General features: G+C 41.8%; 1 protein-coding gene and 1 non-coding gene across 12 annotated transcripts in view; one reads left to right on the top strand and one right to left on the bottom strand.

Moving 5' to 3' along the window:
• KMT2A (lysine methyltransferase 2A) overlaps window positions 1-22,601 on the top strand; it is a 77,938-nt gene that overhangs the window by 38,330 nt on the left and 17,007 nt on the right. For 5 of the 11 annotated variants that reach the window (XM_059875010.1, XM_059875018.1, XM_059875019.1 and 2 more), the window contains 18 exons: window positions 482-595; window positions 4,303-4,449; window positions 4,833-4,928; window positions 5,136-5,256; window positions 6,765-6,887; window positions 7,317-7,501; window positions 9,847-10,020; window positions 10,699-10,809; window positions 11,109-11,182; window positions 11,787-11,980; window positions 12,326-12,432; window positions 13,276-13,413; window positions 14,430-14,588; window positions 14,839-14,956; window positions 15,076-15,154; window positions 16,211-16,371; window positions 17,599-17,784; window positions 17,998-22,234. In XM_059875010.1, the coding sequence (XP_059730993.1) occupies window positions 482-595; window positions 4,303-4,449; window positions 4,833-4,928; window positions 5,136-5,256; window positions 6,765-6,887; window positions 7,317-7,501; window positions 9,847-10,020; window positions 10,699-10,809; window positions 11,109-11,182; window positions 11,787-11,980; window positions 12,326-12,432; window positions 13,276-13,413; window positions 14,430-14,588; window positions 14,839-14,956; window positions 15,076-15,154; window positions 16,211-16,371; window positions 17,599-17,784; window positions 17,998-22,234 (6,524 nt within the window). The remainder of the gene's footprint in view (window positions 1-481; window positions 596-4,302; window positions 4,450-4,832; window positions 4,929-5,135; window positions 5,257-6,764; window positions 6,888-7,316; window positions 7,502-9,846; window positions 10,021-10,698; window positions 10,810-11,108; window positions 11,183-11,786; window positions 11,981-12,325; window positions 12,433-13,275; window positions 13,414-14,429; window positions 14,589-14,838; window positions 14,957-15,075; window positions 15,155-16,210; window positions 16,372-17,598; window positions 17,785-17,997; window positions 22,235-22,601) is intronic. The other 6 variants (XM_059875013.1, XM_059875015.1, XM_059875017.1 and 3 more) reach the window with 5 other exon arrangements.
• LOC112441712 (small nucleolar RNA SNORA70) lies at window positions 5,938-6,071 on the bottom strand. The gene has a single exon (XR_003029571.1). It is a non-coding gene; the product is annotated as a small nucleolar RNA SNORA70 (small nucleolar RNA).

Here is a 22,601-nt window from a genome sequence, read left to right on the forward strand (position 1 = left end):
TCCCACTCCTCTAGGTCCTTGCCGGGGGCAGTGTGGGTGGGTGAAGACCTGCCATTAATAGATGGGTTCAAGTGTGTAAGAGCTCTGGTCACTTGTTACCAGGTCAGTCTGTGAACTGACTAGAGGGCAGAGGCATGGAGACAGCCCTGCCCATCTTGAGCTCTAAAGTGCATTTTGATGAGAACCGTGTCTGAGGAAGTGATTGTTTCACATAGAAATTATCAAACCATGATGATCACTTGAATAAGCCAAACTCTAAGGGAAATCTAGTCCCAGTACATTTTTGCATTGTGGTTAACAGGTGATCCTTTTAAGAGATTGTGTTTGAGATTTAAAAGTTTCAAAGCAGCAGTTTTGAACTCATTGAAATGAAGTATTCTTGACGTTTTGGTGTCTCTCTCTTTTTCTGCTTTTCGTCCTTATTTTCCATGTAGTGTTGTGTCATATGGCTCTTGTAAATGATCTTTCTCTCTCTCCACAGGAGGATTGTGAAGCAGAAAATGTGTGGGAGATGGGAGGCTTAGGAATCTTGACCTCTGTCCCTATAACACCCAGGGTAGTTTGCTTTCTCTGTGCCAGTAGTGGCCACGTAGAGGTAAGATCTCCTGCTTCTTGGTACGTCAGACAGTATGAGAGATTATTTTGCTGTGATGAAACAAATCATTATATTCTGTTTCGTTGGTTTATAGCAGGCACTATACCCTGTTTAAACCAGCAATTTAAATGTTTTTGTTTTTTAGAAATTTCAGAAAGGAGTCTGCTTTTTTTTTTTTCCCCAGAAAATACTTTATTTATTTATTTATTTTTTTATCCTCTTTATTTTTTTTAAATTTTTTATTTTTTAAATTTTACATAATTGTATTAGTTTTGCCAAATATCGAAATGAATCCACCACAGGTATACAAAAGGAGTCTGCTTTTTATTAGAGTAGCAGTTACTGAGTGTGAAAGTTTTAACAGTTTCATTTCTTATAATATAGAGTTCTGATTTTTCTTCTAGGTATCCAAACAAATGATAAATGCTTTTCTAGAAAAAGAATTGCTCTTGGTAGTCATTTTATAGTTTTGAATAGCAAAACTACCTTGTCTGTAAAGAGCTCTCAGCAATTAATAAGAAAAAGGAGTAACACCCAGTTTAAAAAAATAGTCTAAAGACAGGAATATATAATTCACAAAATGAGAAGTAAAAACATGGTGTGCGGGGAATGTCAAACTTTCCTATTACCATACACTGTAAATTAAAACATGATAAAAAGGATCAAGTGTAAATGGAGACTTCCTGTTTCTGAAAATCTAGTTAGAATCTTTCTGAGAAGATTGTTTGGAAATATGTATTTGTCTTTAGAATGGATATACCCTCTAACCCAGCACTTGCACTCCAGGCATTTATCTTGAGGATATAATTAGGTAACCCGGCAAATACGTATAGGTATGTATATATGTGTTTCTATATGTATACATGTTTGTATGTACATATGATAAACAGAAGGGCTTATTTCAGTATTTATGATAATGAATAATTGGAGACAACTCCAGAAGTTATCAATAAGGGGCTGCTACCTTGGTTCGGAGAAGGCAATGGCACCCCACTCCAGTACTCTTGCCTGGAAAATCCCATGGACGGAGGAGCCTGGTGGGCTGCAGTCTATGGGGTCGCTAAGAGTCGGACACGACTGAGCGACTTCGCTTTCACTTTTCACTTTCATGCATTGGAGAAGGAAATGGCAACCCACTCCATGTTCTTGCCTGGAGAATCCCAGGGACGGGGGAGCCTGGTGGGCTGCTGTCTCTGGGGTCGCACAGAGTCGGACACGACTGAAGTGACTTAGCAGCAGCAGCACCTTGGTTAAAATAATTATAAGACACGCATATAATGGCAAATATGAAGTCCTTAAGATAATATAGGTTCATATTGACATGGAAAGATGTCCATGACACAGCACTGAGTTAAAAGAGCAGGTCACAAAATAGTATGTAAAGCACAATCCCATTTTGGTTTGGAAAAATGTTTTTGAAATATATACATAGGAAGAATTCTGAACGATTTACACCAAAATCTTAAGCATGTAGTCGGATTATTGGTGACTTTTATTATTTTCTTTATTTTTTTCAGTGTTTTCGCAGTATTTGCCACGTGTACAATAAAGGAGAAAAAGATAGCACAGTCCTAAATAGGAAAGAGTAATATTTTCATTCATGTAATTCTCAATTCCTGAATACCTCCTTAGCTTATTATCTCATATGTATTCTGAGGTCATAAAACCCAAAGCCAAGTTGTAACCAGATGTTAAACAATCACTGGCTAAGAGATTCAGTCCTGCCCACTTGCTATTTTATTTTTATTTTATTTATTTTTTTTTCCCCACTTGCTATTTTAAATTATGCATTAGCAATATTACAAATTATTGCCTGGTATTCATTCTTTGGGCTTCCCTGGTGGCTCAGATGGTAAGGAATCTGCCTGCAATACAGGAGACCTGGGTTCGATCTCTGGGTTGGGAATATCTCCTGGAGAAGGGCATGGCAACTCACTCTAGCATTCTTGCCTGGAGAATCCGCATGGATAGAGGAGCCGGGCAGGCTCTAATCCATGAGACTGCAAAGAGTCAGACATGACTGAGTGACTAAGCACAGCACAGCACAGCACATTCATTCTTTGCTTCCCTGGTGGCTCAGTGGTAAAGAATCTGACTGCCAATGCAAGAGATGCAGGTTTAATCCCTGATCCAGGAAGATCCCCTGGAGAAGGAAGTGGCAACCTGCCTCCAGTATTCTTATTTGGAAAACCTTCTGGACAGAGGATCCTGGCAGGCTACAGTCCATGGGGTCGAAAAAGAATCAGACAGAACTCAGCGACTGAATAACATCAATTCATTCTTTAAGGAAATATTTTCTTAGCGCCTGTTACAAACAATATATTGTTCTAAGTGCTGAGGTTGCTTTAGATAGCATTGAAACTAAGACTATTCAATCTGTAAGTGCCAGGCATCTACTGTATCTCTTTTCCTACTTAATCTAAGGCTTTGCATGCACACACATGCTCCCCAAAGGAATAACTTACTTTTGTAACACCAGTACTTCAGCTTCTGTGTTAAAACAGGTTGCTTTTTTCCCCAGAGTATAATTGCTCAAATTTAAATTGTATAGCTGTGCATAGCAGTCCCACAGGATTCCTAAAAACTGAATTAGCAAATGAACAGCACACTGCCCACACTGCGCTCCTAAAGCACAACCAGTAATTGGTGAGCTCTCCCACCATTGAAACCTTTTCTACTGACATGATTTCGGATTTACAGAAAAGCTGCAAGAGGGGTACAAAGAATTTCCATATACCTTCTACCTGGATTCTCCAAACATTAATATTTTTAATTTACCTTATCCTTTTCTCTTTGTATATGTATTTTACAGAATAAGAAATAAAATGTATATGTTTTACATGTAGACATTTTTTCTTAAATTTAAGAGTAAGTTGCAGACATAGGCCCTTTTAAAAACCTCTAAATATTACATGGTGTATTTCCAAGGACATCCTCTTATATAATCACAGTATAATTATCAAAATCAGCAAATTAACATTGGTATGTTACAGTTATCTAAGTAGACTTTATAGTTTTGGCCCACTAATTCTTTCATGGCAAAAGAAAATTATGAGTCACCCTCATTTGAATTTTTGAAAATCCCTGTTTCAGAATGAGAATAACATGTTTCTAAAATAAGAGATGGGAAGGACAAACCAGAACTTACAGTTGTTTAGAAGGTTGTAGAAAACTTTTAAAACCCTCCCTATGTCCCCGTACGACAGTCTTTTACATTGCCTTAGTGTTTTATTGATAACTTCTTTTATGATACTTAGCACATTCTATTAAATTTTTAGATTATATATCTATTTAATTATTCTATTTTATTTAAAAGTATTTATTTATTTAGTTGCACCGGGTCTTAGTTACAGCATGCAGGATTTTTTAGTTGTGGTACGTGAACTCTTAGTTGTGGCACGTGGGATCTAGTTCCCTGACCAAGGATGGAACCTGGGCCCCCTGCCTTGCAAGTGCAGAGTCTTAGCCTCTGGACCACCGGGGAAGTCCCCACTTGGTTATTTTATAATTTTATTATTACTGCTTTAGTCCTCGGAAACTCCTGCAGTTCCCAGTATTCTGCTTTTTTTAACATAATCACTGCTTAGTGAACATATTGAATAAAAAGTATATACTACTGGACTTGTAAAGGTCAAGATAAGCAGGTAGGATTTGGTTGGTATTTCTGCATGGTATTTGATAACCTCTGTGCTCCTGTCTTACCCTAGTTTGTGTATTGCCAAGTCTGTTGTGAGCCCTTCCACAAGTTTTGTCTGGAGGAGAACGAGCGCCCTCTGGAGGACCAGCTGGAAAACTGGTGTTGTCGCCGCTGCAAGTTCTGTCATGTCTGTGGGAGGCAGCATCAGGCTGCAAAGGTACAAAGCTGGTGATGGAGTCACTTAGCGTATTACTCTCTCTCTCCATTTCTGCCTTTTAATTTAGAATTTTTGTGTCTATATTTTTTCTCTCTAGGCTTAGTCTGGTTTGACTATTTAACCCAGTGTAATCATTTGCCATCAATATAGCAGAAAATGTGATATTTGATAAAATCCTTGAACCTGCTTCATCAAAATGTTTATCACTGAGTACCTTTGGCAGGAAGTAAATCCCTATGCCTTGAGAGTAATTTATGAGGAAGTTTAAACTGTTACAGTGATGTGCTGGATTTACCTGAGAAGTATGAAATGGGGTACTAAGTGGTAGGTGTTCACTGGAGGTGAGATGACATCCACCGTTTTGCTCTCTTATTTTCCTACAGCAGCTGCTGGAGTGTAACAAGTGCCGAAACAGCTATCACCCTGAGTGCCTGGGACCAAATTACCCCACCAAACCCACAAAGAAAAAGAAGGTTTGGGTGAGTACACACAAGGTGAACTTTGAGGAATTGTCCTGGGGCCGGGCTGTCGGGCTTGCACAAGCTGTAAGAGGAATATGCTGCTTGAGGGAAGAGGAGCCGTTCCAGTCGAGAAGTCAACTCTGGAAATGGATTTTTTAAAGATCTTCTTAAATAAGAAGAGATATTAAAAATAAGAAGTTCCGATTGACTTTCCATCTCTTCCAGATCTGTACGAAGTGTGTTCGCTGCAAGAGCTGTGGATCTACGACTCCCGGCAAAGGGTGGGATGCACAGTGGTCTCACGATTTCTCACTGTGCCATGATTGTGCCAAACTCTTTGCTAAAGGTAACTCAGAAAAGCTAGCTTAGTCAACTTTTAGAGGTTGTTCTTAGCGTTTGGGAGGCGAAGTGGACACTGCAGTGGAAGGACCATTCTTGTCAAGGATGCCGTTTAGACACATTTCCTGAGTTTCTGGTCTTGCTCTTTTCTTGACACACGGAATTGTAGCAACTAAAAAGGTTTTCTTATCTTTTGGGGTGTGAATTAAGGAGATTTTTTTTTTGACAGGAAAGTTGGATTTACTGGTGGGCATGAGTAAGGATGGGACACCACCAAGGCTGTCATGCATGCAAGACTCGCCACTTATCCAAGGGGCCACAATTAGGGATGTATTTGACCCACCCCCACCACAGCCATCTGGGATAAGCTGCTTTTGAGGAAGAAGAGCCATTCAGTCGAGAAACAGAAAAACATTTGGAACCATGCTTTCAAATTCATCCCTGTAACACTTAATAAATCCCTGCTTCTTAGAGATGTGGCTCTTTTGGCAGCCAGGGTACTTGAACTTGGCCCTGCAGAGGGCCTCAATCACAGGCTTCTTGTTCTGCAGCTTGGTGCAGATGGACATTATAATTGGCCAATGTGGACCCTGGGCACTGTGCCTTGGGGCTCTCCAGAGGCTCCTGATACAGTTGTCTGGAGCATGGATTGGGAACAACATGCCAGTCATGAATGTCCACTGGAAAGGGCTGTCTCTAAGATCCTTTAGGGCAACCTGTACAGGTAACAGACTACCTATACCACCAAGGAGGCTGCTGTGTGCAGCCATCGCACACTGGGCCCCCATGGGAGAAGAGCACAGTCTGCTTAATTGGCTGCAAAGGGGACTGTTTATAGTAACTCACCACAAAGAAATGCTCTAAAGCATTACTTCCCAAAGTGAGGTAAATATACATTTGATTGTTTCAGAAATGATTTTAGGTGATACCGAGCCCAGGATTTTAACAGTTGTGTTAGAAAAAGATTATAGGCAATACATTAAACTGACTTAGGATAATAATGATACAAAGTTCACTGTTGAAGTTACTTAAATTAAGCAAGTCAACATTGTATATTAAGTAAAAATAATAGGGGATACACAGATAAAACAAACTGATGAAGATTGTATACTTTTCTGAATTTTAGGAAACACTGCTCTAAACTCTAATGTAAAAGCACTAGGAATAAGGGAGAAGTATAAATTAAGTGCGTCTTTTACCTTCTCTTTTTTAAAAAACTTAAACATTTCTTTGGAATGTTTAAGAGAGAGAGTTCTGTCTTCCATTCTTTTTCTATTATGTTATCTATAAAAGGCTACCTTGTGACCTTTAAAAATGGGTCTAAAGAAGAGAACTAGTGGAATATTCTGTGAGCTCAGAATAATCCTGACACATTACACATGTGTGAACATTTCATGGTAGATGCAGGCTGGCATTTGTAAGTAGTTTCAGAAGCAGACTGTGGTGGCTTACATTTTAGATCAGATTGACCATATGTTAGTCAAGGGCCTGCTGAAAACTTTGCTTTGCTTTCAGGAAACTTCTGCCCTCTCTGTGATAAGTGTTATGATGATGATGACTATGAGAGTAAGATGATGCAGTGTGGGAAATGTGATCGATGGGTCCATTCCAAATGTGAGAATCTTTCAGGTACAGAAGGTTGGAGTCTTTTTTATTACAATTTCCTTCTTTCTTGGTACACTGCACTAGTAGCCCCAAAGTACTATAAATATAACACTGCATAACATTACAGTAGTGCTGTTACTTGAAGTCTTTTTAAGTTTATTTTTTGGTCTCTAAAATAAGATCATTGTATTACATTGTGTTCATTTACCTTGAACACATTCTTTAAAATACTTAAATGTTGTCCTTTGTGGATACCATAACCTGTTGGCTCTCCAGTAGCTGAATCCTGAGTTAGTGGTAATACTGTCCCTTTGGAGATCAGTACATAGGAGTTCTTAGGGGGTGTGAGAGACTTAACGTTTCTAACATACAGCCTGATGTTAAGTTCAGTGGAATAACTTCCTCTTTTCCCCCTCTTCCACTCTGAGAGCACCTTGTCACAGTAGGTTTTTGTCTCCCCAGATGAGATGTATGAGATTCTGTCTAATCTGCCAGAGAGTGTGGCCTACACGTGTGTGAACTGCACAGAGCGGCACCCTGCGGAGTGGCGACTGGCCCTTGAGAAAGAGCTCCAGATCTCGCTGAAGCAAGTACTGACAGCCTTGTTGAACTCTCGGACCACCAGCCACCTGCTGCGCTACCGACAGGTAGGCCCAGGTGTCGTTCTGTATCCTGAGAACTTGCTCTTTGGTTGTTTTGACCTCATTGTGGAATGTGTTGGTTGTTGTGCCTGTGTGCTTCCTAATTTGTTTTCTTTTGTTTCATTCTTCATTTAGATTTGTAGAGTTCCTTGTTTTGGCCTTTGGCCAGTAAGAAAAACTTCAGCACCAAGAGTAAAATGCTTCTCTGGGGTAAAAAGAAGGAAGGGGCCATGTCTCTTTCAAAAGTCTTGTTGTTGTAATACGAAATCTGAACTTTGTAATTCTGAAGGCTACAGGGAGTCCATGAAGGACTTCACTCAAAAGAGTAACCTGATGAGAGTTACTTTTTCAGTTCAGTTCAGTTCAGTTCAATTAAGTTGCTCAGTCATGACACCATAGACTGCAGCATGCCAGGCCTCCTTGTCCATCACCAACTCCTGGAGTTTACTCAAACTCGTGTCCATTGAGTCGGTGATGCCATCCAACCATCTCATCCTCTGTTGCTCCCTTCTCCTGCCTTCAATCTTGCCCAGCATCAGAGTCTTTTCAGATGAGTCAGTTCTTCGCATCAGGTGGCCAGAGTATTGGAGTTTCAGCTTCAGCATCAGTCCTTCCAATGAATATTCAGGACTGATTTCCTTTGGGATGGACTGGTTGGATCTCCTTGCAGTCCAAGGGACTCTCAAGAGTCTTCTCCAACACCACAGTTCAAAAGCATCATTTCTTCGGCGGTCAGCTTTCTTTATAGTCCAACTCTCACATCCATACATAACTACTGGAAAAACCATAGCTTTGACTAGATGGACCTTTGTTGGCAAAGTAATGTCTCTGCTTTTTAATATGCTGTCTAGGTTGCTTTTTAGAGGAGGGAAAAAAATAGCTGTAACAATGACTTGAGTGAGACAGAAGATTGGCGAGGACTGAGCCTAGAGGTGGGAGCCATGGTTGGGAAGCAGGTATAGTGCTTTAGGTTAGAGGGAGCAGGGTGGTGACCTGATGTACGAGGGTGGTAGTGGGACCAGAGGCCCTTTGGCTCCAGGACAGTTCCAGGTCTCCTCAGGACACAATTTGAAAATCAGTATGTTTTGTCCATTCAAGTCATGAATTATACATAAATTTGTCATTGGGAACACAGGTATAACGTTGGAAGAACCACATAGCTAACTTTAACTCAGAGCTAAGCCGCTGCTCTCTCTTTTTTAAAAATAATTTTATGTATTTATTTATTGTTGGCTCTGCTGGGTCTTTACTGCTTCATGGGCTTTTCTGTGATTTAGCAAACAGGGGCTGCTCTCTAGTTGTGATGCACAGGCTTCTCATTGAAGTGGGTTCTCTTACGGTGGAGCACGGGCTCTAGACATGCAGGTTTCAGTAGCTGCAGCACGTGGGCTCAGTAGTTGTGGCTTTCCATTCTAGAACGCAGGCTCAATAGTTGTGCATAGGCTTAGTTGCTCCGTGGGATGTAGGATCTTCCCAGTCCATGGATTGAACCCGTGTCTCCTGCATTGACAGGTGGATTCTTCACCACCAAGCCACCAGGGAAATCCTGCTTTATCTTTTAATAAAGTCTATTTTTTAAATAGGAAATTAGTTGCTGTCTTACTCAAAAGCAAGTAGATGGTTTCTGTTTCTTCATACTAGGTTGGGAGTTACCAAGCAAAGCTCCTAAGTTAGCTAGCCAAGCTATTAGATAGCTGGCTCATTTTTAACTTTCCTTTTCTGTTGTTTGAGAAATCTCTGATTATTTTCAAGTTCTTTGGGTTTTTATAATATGCATCATCCAGTTGATGTTCAACTGCTAAATCGTGTCCGACTCTTTGCCACCCCATGGACCGCAGCACGCCAAGCTTCTCTGTCCTTCACTGTCTCCTGGAGTTTGCTCAAATTCATGTCCATTGAGTCAGTGGATGCTATCTAGCCATCTTGCCCTCTGCCACCCCCTTCTCCTTTGGCCTTCAATCTCCCAGCATCAGGGTCTTTTCCAATGAGTCAACTCTTCACATCAGGTGGCCAAAGTATTCGAGCTTCAGTGTCAGTCCTTCCAATGAATATTCAGTGTTGATTCCTTTAGGATTGACTGGTTTGATCTCCTTGCTGTCTGAGGGACTCTCAAGAGTCTTACCCAGCACCACAAGTCGAAAGCATCAATTCTTTGGTGCTCGGCCTTCTTTATGGTTCACCTCTCAGATCCGTACATGAATACTGGAAAAACCGTAGCTTTGACTATACGGACCTTTGTCAGCAAAGTGATGTCTTTGCTTTTCCAGTCTCTGTTCATTTTTTAAATAGAATTTCCATGGGTATACCTCATTTTCAGTGTTAGATAAAATAAACATATTTCCTGACAACAGGCTGCCAAACCTCCGGACTTAAATCCTGAGACAGAGGAGAGTATACCTTCTCGTAGCTCCCCAGAAGGACCTGATCCACCAGTGCTCACTGAGGTCAGCAAACAGGAAGATCAACAGCCTTTAGATCTGGAAGGAGTCAAGAGGAAAATGGACCAAGGGAACTACACATCTGTGGTATGTCTATACAGCAAACTACCCAGATTTCCAGTGCCAGTTTAGCTTCCTGAGTCTTTCTAGGGGTGAGGCTGGATGTTAGCACTAAAAGACAATTTATTAGCATTAAAAAATAAAAATATGTGTGTTGTTTTAGTTCTGTGTTTTGGAAGATGGGTTATGATAGAGAGGGTATTGTCTTTTGATTTGACTTTCATCTGAGTTCTTTTAAAGTTATTTTTATATTAACACTGTTTATGCAGAAATGCTAATGTGAAGATAACGGGTTTGCCTCTTATGAGATACACCTGAATAATGTGTCTTTTTACATTGGATGTTTATTTGAAGATAGAAGTCTTTTAATTTTATGGTTTGAAGAATGTGTAGGAAATGATTGTCTGTTGTCTCATATCCATTGTTCATTTGTTTATTCATTTCAGTCTAAGTGAAAAATCATGGCCCAGTATGGATAACTTACCATTATGCAGCTAACTTATTTGCATTCTTGCCTTATTAGTCTGGCATCTCCTGATTGCTGCAAGTTAACTATGAACTAAATCCCAGAGGCCTCCACTAAAGAGAAATGATACCATATTATATTAGGGTGTCCGTTTTCTGTTGGATCTCTTTGCTGGATGAGGAAGTGATTTTGAGAGCATACTATTCTATGAATAATTAATACTTTGTTTTTGTATACAGTTGGAGTTCAGCGACGATATCGTGAAGATCATTCAAGCAGCCATTAATTCAGATGGAGGGCAGCCAGAGATTAAAAAAGCCAACAGCATGGTCAAGTCCTTCTTTATTCGGGTGAATGATATTAATAGTTCATGTCTTTGATACTTAATCTGTGAGTTGTTACCCCAGGAACAGAACAGACTTGTTCTTGTCTGTGTTTTGCTTTGCCATGTGTATAAATTATTTTGGTTTAATTAGTTCCTCTGATTTTTTGGGAGGAGATTGGTGAGGTCCCAGAGAGGATGGACTTTCTCTTGGTGTGGCCTGAAATCATCCTTATATTGACAAAGAAGCTGGTGTGAAGTTGTTAGTTTTTATGTGCTTTCCAAATGAATGGTCACATGCTTATATTTTGTATATTTCTCTGTTAGCAAATGGAACGTGTTTTTCCATGGTTCAGTGTCAAAAAGTCCAGGTTTTGGGAGCCAAATAAAGTATCAAGCAAGTGAGTAAATTCAGTTATTACTTTTTTTTCTCCTCATCAGAAATCTGAGTTTTCTTAAATTTTTAGATTGAGGTTTTATTTTAGACTCGATTTTATTATTGAAGATTAATCAGTTGAATGCCTTTTTATTGCTGGTTTAGAGACAACATTTACTGTTTATTGTAATCTGTTGCCCTTTTATTCTTTATGTATTTGTTATGTTTTAGGGAACTTGTGGCATATGTACAGTACATGTCCTATATATATATATATATCCTAGTAATTGGGCTAATTATAACTACGTTCTATTTTATTTGCTTCAAATGATGCTCTCAGCGGTTTCTGATTCTCCATATTTAACCTTAAACTTTTATTTATTCCAGTAAATCCTTTTGATTTTCAGGGTTATCATTTGTTTCTAGAAGTTTAACCAAGAGTCACAATACATCAGGATTTTATTTTTAAAAATAATAAAGTCCTGTGTAGGCAGTTTCCAAATTCTGTGATTTGTTCTTATATACTGCACAGTCTCGAGACCTGATGATATCAAGAATTTGACTGTTTTGTTCAGTTTTGGGTATCTTGTAGGAGTTCAATAAATACTTGTTGAATCGATTGTTTCCAGCAGTGGGATGTTACCAAACGCAGTGCTTCCACCTTCACTTGACCATAATTATGCTCAGTGGCAGGAGCGAGAGGAAAACAGCCACACTGAGCAGCCTCCTTTAATGAAGAAAATCATTCCAGCTCCCAAACCTAAAGGGCCTGGAGAACCAGACTCACCAACTCCTCTGCATCCTCCTACACCACCAATTTTGAGTAAGACACCAAATGAAGACATATTATCCATTTCTAAGTGCAAGTGATTGACTTTGTGAATCTAAATTTAATGTAATTCCATACTGGGAAACTTTCAGGTGATCCTTAAAGGTAATAAAATCATTTTTGTTTCACTTGGAATGTTACCAAAGAATTGATACAAGTATCAGTTTCTGTTACAATGTATTCATTTCTGTTACAATGTAACAGAAAGCAGATAGTAAGATAGCATTACTTTGAAAGTGTTTCATAGGCTATAGACTATTTAAGCTATATTGTTTTCTTTTTTACTGGTAATCAGACATGGAGTTAACAGTTTTAACTGGATGTCTTTTGGGTTCCAAGGTACTGATAGGAGTCGAGAAGATAGTCCGGAACTGAACCCACCCCCAGGCATAGAAGATAACAGACAGTGTGCATTGTGTTTGACGTATGGTGACGACAGTGCTAATGTAAGTACCTTGGTGCACTGAGTTGTGCTTAATAGACTAACCCATGATGAACTATTTCTGTCTAAACTTGGTGACCAGTTTAGACTTTTTATTTAATGAATAAAATGAATATTTGTCACTTAGTTTGTGGTACTTAGGATTTTTTTCTATAACTGATTTACTTGATTTAAAAGATGACTTACCTTATATTAATATGCTGATTTCTCATAAACGTCTATAGGCAGTTTCTCAAAAAAGACTTTTATGAGAGTCAATAGAATAGAAGTTCCACGTTAAATAACTGTGTCTAATGTAGTTAGCAATGTGGTTAAGATTCCTAGTTCTGACAGATTGCCTGGATTCACTTCTGTGCTTGGCCGCCTACTTGTTGACCTTGGCAAGGAGCTTAACCTCTGACCCTCAGTTTCATTTTTTAAATAAGGATAGTAATTCTTACCTCAGAATGGTTATGAAGATTAAAGGAAATAATGTATGTAAAGCCTTTTGTAGGGCCTGCCTGGCACATAGTAAGCTTATATTTTTTTTAAAAAACATTTTTAATGCAAGCTGAGAGAACTGGCTTTGAAAAATGGTTTTAAAGAAGTCAGTGGGCACTTCTATAAACTTAACACATTGCTTAGTTTTAAATTCTTTATGTTTATAAACTATTTCTAGTCTATGGAAAAGGTAAAGAGTTGAAAAGTGAAAAGAAACTTTGAATTGTGATTTTTGTTCTCACCCATGAGTTAAAGAATTTGAATTGATTTACTGAAGTTATCCTGACTCAGGTAAAGCCAATACCAAGGAAAACCCTATTTGATGTTACATTCTTTAAAGAAAAAAGGAAATCTCTTTGTTTCATAGGATGCTGGCCGTTTGCTTTACATTGGCCAGAATGAATGGACACATGTAAATTGCGCTCTGTGGTCAGCAGAAGTGTTTGAAGACGATGATGGATCACTAAAGAATGTGCATATGGCTGTGATCAGGGGCAAGCAGCTGGTAAGAACTTGTGGGTGAATGTCACGGGGACTCCCTCTCAGTTTCCAGATGTTCTTTCTGAGGCTCAGTGCTGCCTCGCTGATGTTTCTCTTGGTTTCTTCAGAATGGTTTAGCCAGCAGCAAATATTGGTGTGCATTGTAGGCAGATTGCTATTCTGACCCTTGGAAGATGGGTGCAAAAGAAATAGGAAATAGTCTTATCTGGTTAGAGAGATAATTCAGATGCTCAGGAAAGGTATTCATTTAAGTGGTTTAGACAAAATGACCTCAAAGGTTCCAGTTGAATCAGCACTCTGAGGCTTCTTAGGATAAACCCGCAAAGTACATATACAAAGAGGGGCTGTGGGAAATGATTAGTAGCAGCTGAGAGTAAGCAGAAAAGGCCATGAAGGAGTAGAATTTTTAAAGCTGTGTTTTGAAGGAGGGGAGAAAATGAAGGATTATCAGAAAGCAACAAAAATAGCACATGCATAAGAAACATAAGTAAAATGGTGGAGGGCACAAAGCAAAAGTCTTCCCTGGAGAGGAACCTAGATTGTGACTGTGACAGAATGAGGTGGCAACATACAGCCTGGCTGAAGAAAATCTTTGCATCATATAAATTCATCAATTAAGCCTACTAATTAAGAACCACTATGTTTCTGACTAGTATAATCGTTCTAGAACTGAGTTCTTTTGGCTATAATAGCTTTCTTCCAAGATAATGTTTTTAACAATGATGTTCAGAGTTTCGTTTTCTCTGAATCAGTTGTGCATCTTAGAAAAACCTGTTTTGATCCAAGTTCTAAAGCAAATCATCATATTTAAATTTAATCATTCTAGGCCCCATGGGCTGTGGGAAAGAAAGGATTTATAGAGGAGGCTTTATGGCTCATATCACTTCTCTGTAATTCAGCAGATTACAATAACAAAATGAACTGTGGGAAACCCAGAATGGGGTGACTCTGTAGAGAAGATGGAGAATGGCTAAAACATCTGAAAGTCTGACTCAGGCTCTGTTCTTTCTGGATTGTTAGAGATGTGAATTCTGCCAAAAGCCAGGAGCCACTGTGGGTTGCTGCCTTACATCCTGCACCAGCAACTATCACTTCATGTGTTCCCGAGCCAAGAACTGTGTGTTTCTGGATGATAAAAAAGTGTATTGCCAACGACATCGGGATTTGATCAAAGGCGAGGTGAGCTTTAGTTGCTTTTTGAGTTCTCTGGGAAAAGAGGCTGAAGATATTAATAGCAAGGTGGTGAGCTGTATTACACCTTCCTACTAGGTGCTCCTAGAATCACCTTCTCTTGGGAGAATTATCAAAGGCCCTGCTAGTGAAACAGAAGAGTGATTTAGAGATACGCCTTGTCTTTCCCGCTGAGTCAATATCCTGAGAATAGTGTATAAAGGGAGAGCCTAACAGCTACCCTGGCCTTTCATTTAAGGTGGTTCCTGAGAATGGATTTGAAGTTTTTAGAAGAGTGTTTGTGGACTTTGAAGGAATCAGCTTGAGAAGGAAGTTTCTCAATGGATTAGAACCAGAAAATATCCACATGATGATTGGTAGGACATGGGCCTTGGTTGTCGGGGAGGCTGGCTGTGTCATTGAGGTACTTAAGTCTTCAGTTACAAAGTGGGCCTTCTCATAGTCACCTCTAATCAGTTCTTCTTTCCTTACTCAGGCTCCATGACAATTGACTGCTTAGGGATTCTGAATGATCTCTCTGACTGTGAGGATAAGCTCTTTCCTATTGGATATCAGTAAGTAACTCTGTGGAGAGAAGACAGCAGCCCTACCACATGAATGCCCTGAGGCAGTAAGTGGGTCATCTGATGTAGAGCCATACTTGTTAGCAGGTTTTAAGTAATTGCTTTTTTTTTGTTTGCAACATCTTGTAGATTGAGACTCAGGTATCGTTTTATGTCAGCTAGATCCAATTGTAGAAGGAAAGAATTGACATAATTTCAGAATCATTTCCAAATAAAACCTAGAAAACACCAGGTCAGTCTCTTTTAAGAATCCACTAAATTCCATTCACCTCAGTTCATAAGTCCAGTTGTTGTCAGGCATCAAACACCTTATGCCTCTGTCCTCCTTTTACATCTTACATTTTATCGGTGCTTCTGAAAATATAAACCCCCACAATAACAATCAGATTCTTCATTAAGAATTTATAGTAACAATTTGCTCCCACAGGCAGCAAATTGTCTAAACCTGTAGCAAACTGGCAATATAAATTTAAAATTCCCTCTCTCTTCCCCTTTGGAGTCTCATTTGTTCTATGTATATGCCAGTTTATTCTGCATTTCAGTTCTTTCAGCAGTCTCTGCTCCACGTCTAGCTGGCAGCCCTTTGTGTAAAGCAGTAGGGTCCACCAGCATCTAGCTGATTTAAAGCAGTTACGTTTCTCTTGTGTCATGGGACTTTCCTTGCAAAGGAAACATGTCAGGTGTGATCTTTCCTCACTTGTATACATTGTGGGCCAGTTATCCCTTCCTGAAGGCCCACAACTATGTCTTGTAATAGTTAGTGGGGGTTTTTTTCTTTGCATTTTAGGATATTTTACTAATTTTTCCCCTGCTTACAACACAATAAAAAAAATTTGATGCTGTTTTCAAGGGGCCAGAAAAAAAAATCAAGAACTTCAAAAAACTCAGAAAACCCTAACTAGGGGACTCTCTAATAAGAATCCATGAAAGAAAGCTAAATTCTGTAAATGCAGGAGGCCAGGGAACCTTGGCTGAGAAGAGGTTTTGACAGCCTCGGTACCTGCATCTGTGCGCTCACTGACGGTGATCGTGGCCATCTGCGTGCAGGTGTTCTCGGGTGTACTGGAGCACCACGGACGCCCGCAAGCGCTGCGTGTACACGTGCAAGATCGTCGAGTGCCGTCCCCCGGTGGTGGAGCCAGATATCAACAGCACTGTTGAACATGATGAAAACAGGACCATCGCTCACAGTCCACCGTCTTTTGCAGGTTACTCTTTAAAAAATGTTTTATTGGAATGTAATTGCTTTATAATATTGTATTAGTTTCTGCCATACATGAAAGTGAAATCAGTTATAGGTATACATATATCCCCCATCTTTTTTTAGATTTCCTTCCTATTTAGATCACCACAGAGCATTAAGTAGAGTTCCTGTGTTACACAGTAGGTTTTTATTAGTTATGTCTTTTATATATAGTAGTGTATATATGTCAATCCCAATTTCCCAATTCATCCCACGCCCTTCCCCCTTTGGTTTGTTCTCTACCTCTGTGTCTCTATTTCTGCTTTGCAAATAAATTTATTTGTGCCATTTTTCTAGATTCCACATATAAGTGATACAATATTTGTTTTTCTCTTTCTGACTTACTTCACTTAGTGTGACAGTCTCTAGGTCTATCCACATCTCTGTAAATGGTACTGTTTCATTCCATTTTAACGGCTGAGTAATGTTCTATTGTATATATGTACTATATTTTCTTTATCCATTCCTCTGTTGGTGGATACTTAGGTGGCTTCCATATCCTGACTACGTAAATAGTGCTGTAGTGAACACTGGTGCACATATCTTTTTGAACTATGGTTTTTATCAGGTATTTGCCCAGGAGTAGGATTTCTGGGTCATATGATAGTTCTGTTTTTTGTTCTTTGAGGAACCTCCATACTGTTTTCCATAGTGGCTGTACCAATTTATATTCCCACCAACAGTGTAGGAGTGTTCCCTTTTCTCCATATCCTCTCCAGCATTTATTGTTTGTAGATTTTCTGATGATGGCTATTATGACCAGTGTGAGGTGATATCTCGTTGTAGTTTTGATTTGTATTTCTCTGATGGTTAGTGATGCTGAGCATCTTTTCATATGTGTGTTTGCCGTCGGTGTGTCTTTGGAGAAATGCCTGTTTGTTTGTTTTGGTACTGAGCATCATGAACTGTTTGTGTATTTGGAGATTAATACCTTATCAAGTTGCTTCATTTGGAAATATTTTCTCCTATTCTGAGGATTGTCTTTTCATTTTATTTGCAAAAAAGTTGGAAGTTGAATTTGATTTGGAGGAATACTGTGATTGAAGGATAGGGAAAAGGCATTGCTTTGTAAGGTGGCATTTGTTTCTGTTTTGGTATTTATCTAATAGCTGGCTTTTTCTTGACTCATTTGTTTGATTTTTTTTTTTTAATTAAACTTTTTTATAGTTAGAGTTTTTATTTCTTGCCACAGAAATTTCACCCAAGGAAAGTCAAAACACAGCAGAAATTGTAAGTCCTCCATCACCAGATCGACCTCCTCATTCCCAAACCTCTGGTTCCTGTTTCTATCACGTCATCTCAAAGGTCCCTAGGATTCGAACACCCAGCTATTCTCCAACACAGAGATCTCCTGGCTGTAGACCACTGCCTTCTGCAGGTAAAGGACTTCACTGACCTACTCAACCCAACAAGGTCAGCTCAAGATTAGTTTGTAATTCTTTCAGGAAACTTTATCTTAATGATGTTTGCCAATTGAAAATGTTGATTTTCTGTTACCTGTTAACATACATAGCCAAGTCATTGAAACCAGAGACTGCAACACATTTATCCTATCTGTAATAGATTTTGTTACTTTTTCTCTTTCATTTAGGAAGCCCTACCCCAACCACTCATGAAATAGTCACAGTGGGTGACCCTTTACTCTCCTCTGGACTTCGAAGCATTGGCTCCAGGCGTCACAGTACTTCTTCCTTGTCACCCCAGCGGTCTAAGCTCCGGATAATGTCTCCGATGAGAACTGGGAGCACTTACTCCAGGAACAGTGTCTCCTCTGTCTCCACCACAGGGGCCACTGCGGATCTGGAGTCAAGTGCCAAAGCGGTCGATCATGTCTTAGGGCCACTGAATTCTAATGCTAATTTAGGGCAGAACACTCCCACCTCTTCAAATTTGCAAAGGACAGCGGTTACTGTGGGCACTAAAACCAGTCACTTGGATGGCTCTTCATCTTTAGAAACGAAGCATTCCAGTGCTTCAGACTTGACATCCAAGAGCTCCTCTTTGAAGGGAGAGAAGACCAAAATGCCGAGTTCCAAGAACTCAGAGGGATCGGCCCATAATGTTGGTTACCCTGGCATTCCGAAACTGGCTCCGCAGGTTCATAATGCAACAGCTGGAGAATTAAATGTTAATAAAATGGGCACTTTTGCTGACCTTTCTTCAGTGCCATTTTCTTCTAAAGAGGGCCTCCCCTTCCCACCACTCCATTTGAGAGGGCAGAGAAACGAGCGAGACCAACAGACAAATGGCAACCAGTCAGCAAACCCCAATCCCGATGAAGATGCTGAAGTCAAAACCTTGAAGCTGTCTGGAGTGAGCAGCAGATCATCCATTATCAATGAACACGTGGGAGCCAGCTCCAGAGATAGGAGACAGAAAGGGAAAAAATCTTGTAAAGAAACTTTCAAAGAAAAGCATTCCAGTAAACCTTTCTTGGAACCTGGTCAGGTGGCAACTGGTGAGGAAGGAAACCTAAAGCCAGAGTTTGTTGATGAAATGTTGACTCCTGATTTCATGGGGCAACGATCATGTAATAATGTTTCTTCTGAGAAGACTGGGGACAAAGTCCATCCTATTCCAGGAGTCCCCAAAGCTCCATCCATGCAAGTGGAAGGATCTGCAAAGGAATTACAGACACCCCGGAAACGCACAGTTAAAGTAACACTGACACCTCTAAAAATGGAGAGTGAGGGTCAGTCCAAGAACACCCTGAAAGAAAGTAGTCCCGTTTCCCCTTTGCAGATAGAGTCTGTGTCTCCAACAGAACCAGTTTCTGCCTCAGAAAGCCCAGGAGATGGTCCTGTGGCCCAACCAAGCCCCAATAATACGTCATCCCAGGATTCTCAAAGTAACAACTATCAGAATCTTCCAGTACAGGACAGAAACCTGATGCTTCCGGATGGCCCCAAACCTCAGGAAGATGGCTCTTTCAAGAGGAGATACCCCCGCCGCAGTGCCCGGGCACGCTCTAACATGTTCTTTGGGCTCACCCCACTCTATGGAGTAAGGTCCTATGGCGAAGAAGACATTCCATTTTACAGCAGCTCAACTGGGAAGAAGCGAGGCAAGAGGTCCGCTGAAGGACAGGTGGACGGGGCAGACGACCTGAGCACTTCAGATGAAGACGACTTATACTATTACAACTTCTCTAGGACAGTGATTTCTTCAGGTGGAGAGGAACGGCTGACACCCCATAATTTATTTCGGGAGGAAGAACAGTGTGATCTTCCAAAAATCTCACAGTTGGATGGCATCGACGATGGGACAGAGAGTGATACCAGCGTCACAGCCACAACTCGGAAGAGCAGCCAGATTCCAAAAAGAAACAGTAAAGAAAACGGAACAGAGAACTTGAAGATGGATCGGCCTGAAGACACTGGGGAAAAGGAACATGTCATTAAGAGCTCAGTTGGCCACAAGAATGAGCCAAAGGTGGATAACTGCCACGCCGTGAGCAGAGTGAAAGCACCGGGGCAGGACTCCCTGGAGGCTCAGCTCAGCTCGCTGGAGTCGAGCCGCAGGGTCCACACAAGCACCCCTTCAGATAAAAACTTGCTGGACACCTATAACACCGAGCTCCTGAAGTCAGATTCGGATAACAACAACAGTGACGACTGTGGGAACATCCTGCCCTCGGACATTATGGACTTTGTCCTAAAGAATACTCCGTCCATGCAGGCTTTGGGTGAGAGCCCAGAGTCCTCTTCGTCAGAACTCCTCAACCTTGGTGAAGGCTTGGGTCTTGACAGCAATCGTGAAAAAGACATGGGTCTTTTTGAAGTGTTTTCCCAGCAGTTGCCGACGACAGAGCCTGTGGACAGTAGTGTCTCTTCCTCCATCTCAGCGGAGGAGCAGTTTGAGTTGCCCTTAGAGCTGCCATCAGATCTCTCCGTCCTGACCACCCGGAGTCCCACGGTCCCTAGCCAGAACTCCAGTAGGCTAGCCGTGATCTCAGACTCAGGAGAGAAGAGAGTAACCATCACAGAAAAAGCTTCCTCTGAAGGCGACTCCTCCCTGCTGAGTCCAGGAGTAGATCCCAGTCCTGAGGGCCACATGACTCCCGACCACTTTATCCAGGGTCACATGGATGCGGACCACATCTCCAGCCCTCCCTGTGGCTCTGTGGAGCAAGGTCATGGCAACAATCAGGACTTAACTAGAAACAGCAACACCCCTGGCCTTCAGGTACCCGTTTCCCCTACTGTTCCCATCCAGAATCAGAAATACGCGCCCAACTCCACTGACAGTCCTGGCCCGTCTCAGATTTCCAATGCCGCTGTCCAGACCACTCCGCCCCACCTGAAGCCAGCCACTGAGAAACTCATTGTTGTTAACCAGAACATGCAGCCACTCTACGTCCTCCAAACCCTTCCGAATGGAGTGACCCAGAAAATCCAGCTGACCTCGTCTGTAAGTTCAGCACCCAGTGTGATGGAGACAAACACGTCCGTGTTGGGCCCCATGGGAAGTGGTCTCACCCTCACCACAGGACTCAACCCGAACCTGCCAGCCTCTCAGTCGTTGTTCCCTCCTGCTACCAAAGGCTTGCTCCCCATGTCTCATCACCAGCACTTACATTCCTTCCCCGCCGCTACTCAGAGTAGCTTCCCCCCCAACATCAGCAGTCCTTCGGGCCTACTCATCGGGGTTCAGCCTTCTCCAGACCCCCAGCTTTTGGTTTCAGAAGCCAGCCAGAGGACAGACCTCAGTACCACGGTAGCCACTCCATCCTCTGGACTCAAGAAAAGACCCATATCTCGCCTGCAGACCCGAAAGAATAAGAAACTTGCCCCCTCTAGTACCCCTTCCAACATTGCCCCTTCAGACGTGGTTTCCAACATGACACTGATTAACTTCACTCCCTCCCAACTTCCGAATCATCCCAATCTCTTAGACTTGGGGTCACTGAATACTTCATCTCACCGAACTGTCCCCAACATCATAAAAAGGTCTAAATCTGGCATTATGTATTTTGAACAGGCACCCCTGCTACCGCAGAGTGTGGGGGGGACCACTGCCCCGGCGGCAGGCACTGCTACCATAAGCCAGGATACCAGCCACCTCACGACAGGGCCCGTGTCTGGCCTGGCCTCCGGTTCCTCCGTCCTGAACGTTGTATCCATGCAAACTACCACCGCCCCCACAAGTAGTGCATCTGTTCCAGGACACGTCGCGTTAACCAACCCCAGGTTGCTGGGTACCCCGGATATCGGCTCCATAAGCAATCTTCTAATCAAAGCCAGCCAGCAGAGCCTGGGGATTCAAGACCAGCCTGTGGCTTTACCGCCAAGTTCGGGAATGTTTCCACCACTGGGGACGTCACAGACTCCCTCCACGGGCGCGATGACGGCTGCACCCAGCATCTGTGTGCTCCCCTCTACCCAGACAGCGGGTGTCACAGCTGCTTCGCCTTCTGGGGAAGCAGAAGAACACTATCAGCTCCACCATGTGAACCAGCTCCTCGCCAGCAAAACTGGGGTTCTCTCTTCCCAACGGGATCTTGATTCTGCTCCAGGATCCCAGGGATCCAGCTTTACCCAGACAGTAGATGCTCCTAATCCCATGGGCCTGGAGCAGAACAAGGCTTTACCCTCAGCTATGCAAGCCAGCTCAGCCTCTCCAGGGGGTTCCCCATCCTCCGGACAGCGGTCAGCGAGTCCCTCAGTGCCGGGGCCCACGAAACCCAAACCAAAAATCAAACGGATTCAGCTGCCTTTGGACAAAGGGAGTGGCAAGAAGCACAAAGTTTCCCACTTGCGGACCAGTTCTTCTGAAGCACACATTCCAGACCAAGAAGCCAACACGACACCCCAGACCTCAGTCACAGGGTGAGAGATTGCGGACCTTGGCTCCGCGGGGTCTGAGGGATTTCATGCTGTGGCTTAGAGGCTGTTGAAGTGGTCTTCTGGGAGGGACACACCTCTGCCCAAGTTGCTTTACTCAGGTTTTCTGGGCTTTTTTTTTTTTCTCACAGTGGTAGTTTATAGAGTAATATTTAGTTCCATTCATGGCAGTTTGTCCCGTGAACAGAACCACATCTTTAATCACTCTCTGCTCTGATTTAGAACAGTGCTACTGTTTGCTCATGTTTCTTTTTGCTGAGGCTCAGTTAGGAGACTAAGGGATGATTATTCCTGTCTGGAGGGCAAAACCACCTGTTGGAGATCCTCCTGGTGTCCTTTTCTGAAACATTAT

This window comes from Bos taurus, chromosome 15 (genome assembly GCF_002263795.3).
Source record: "Bos taurus isolate L1 Dominette 01449 registration number 42190680 breed Hereford chromosome 15, ARS-UCD2.0, whole genome shotgun sequence".
Taxonomy (NCBI): Eukaryota; Metazoa; Chordata; class Mammalia; order Artiodactyla; family Bovidae; genus Bos; species Bos taurus.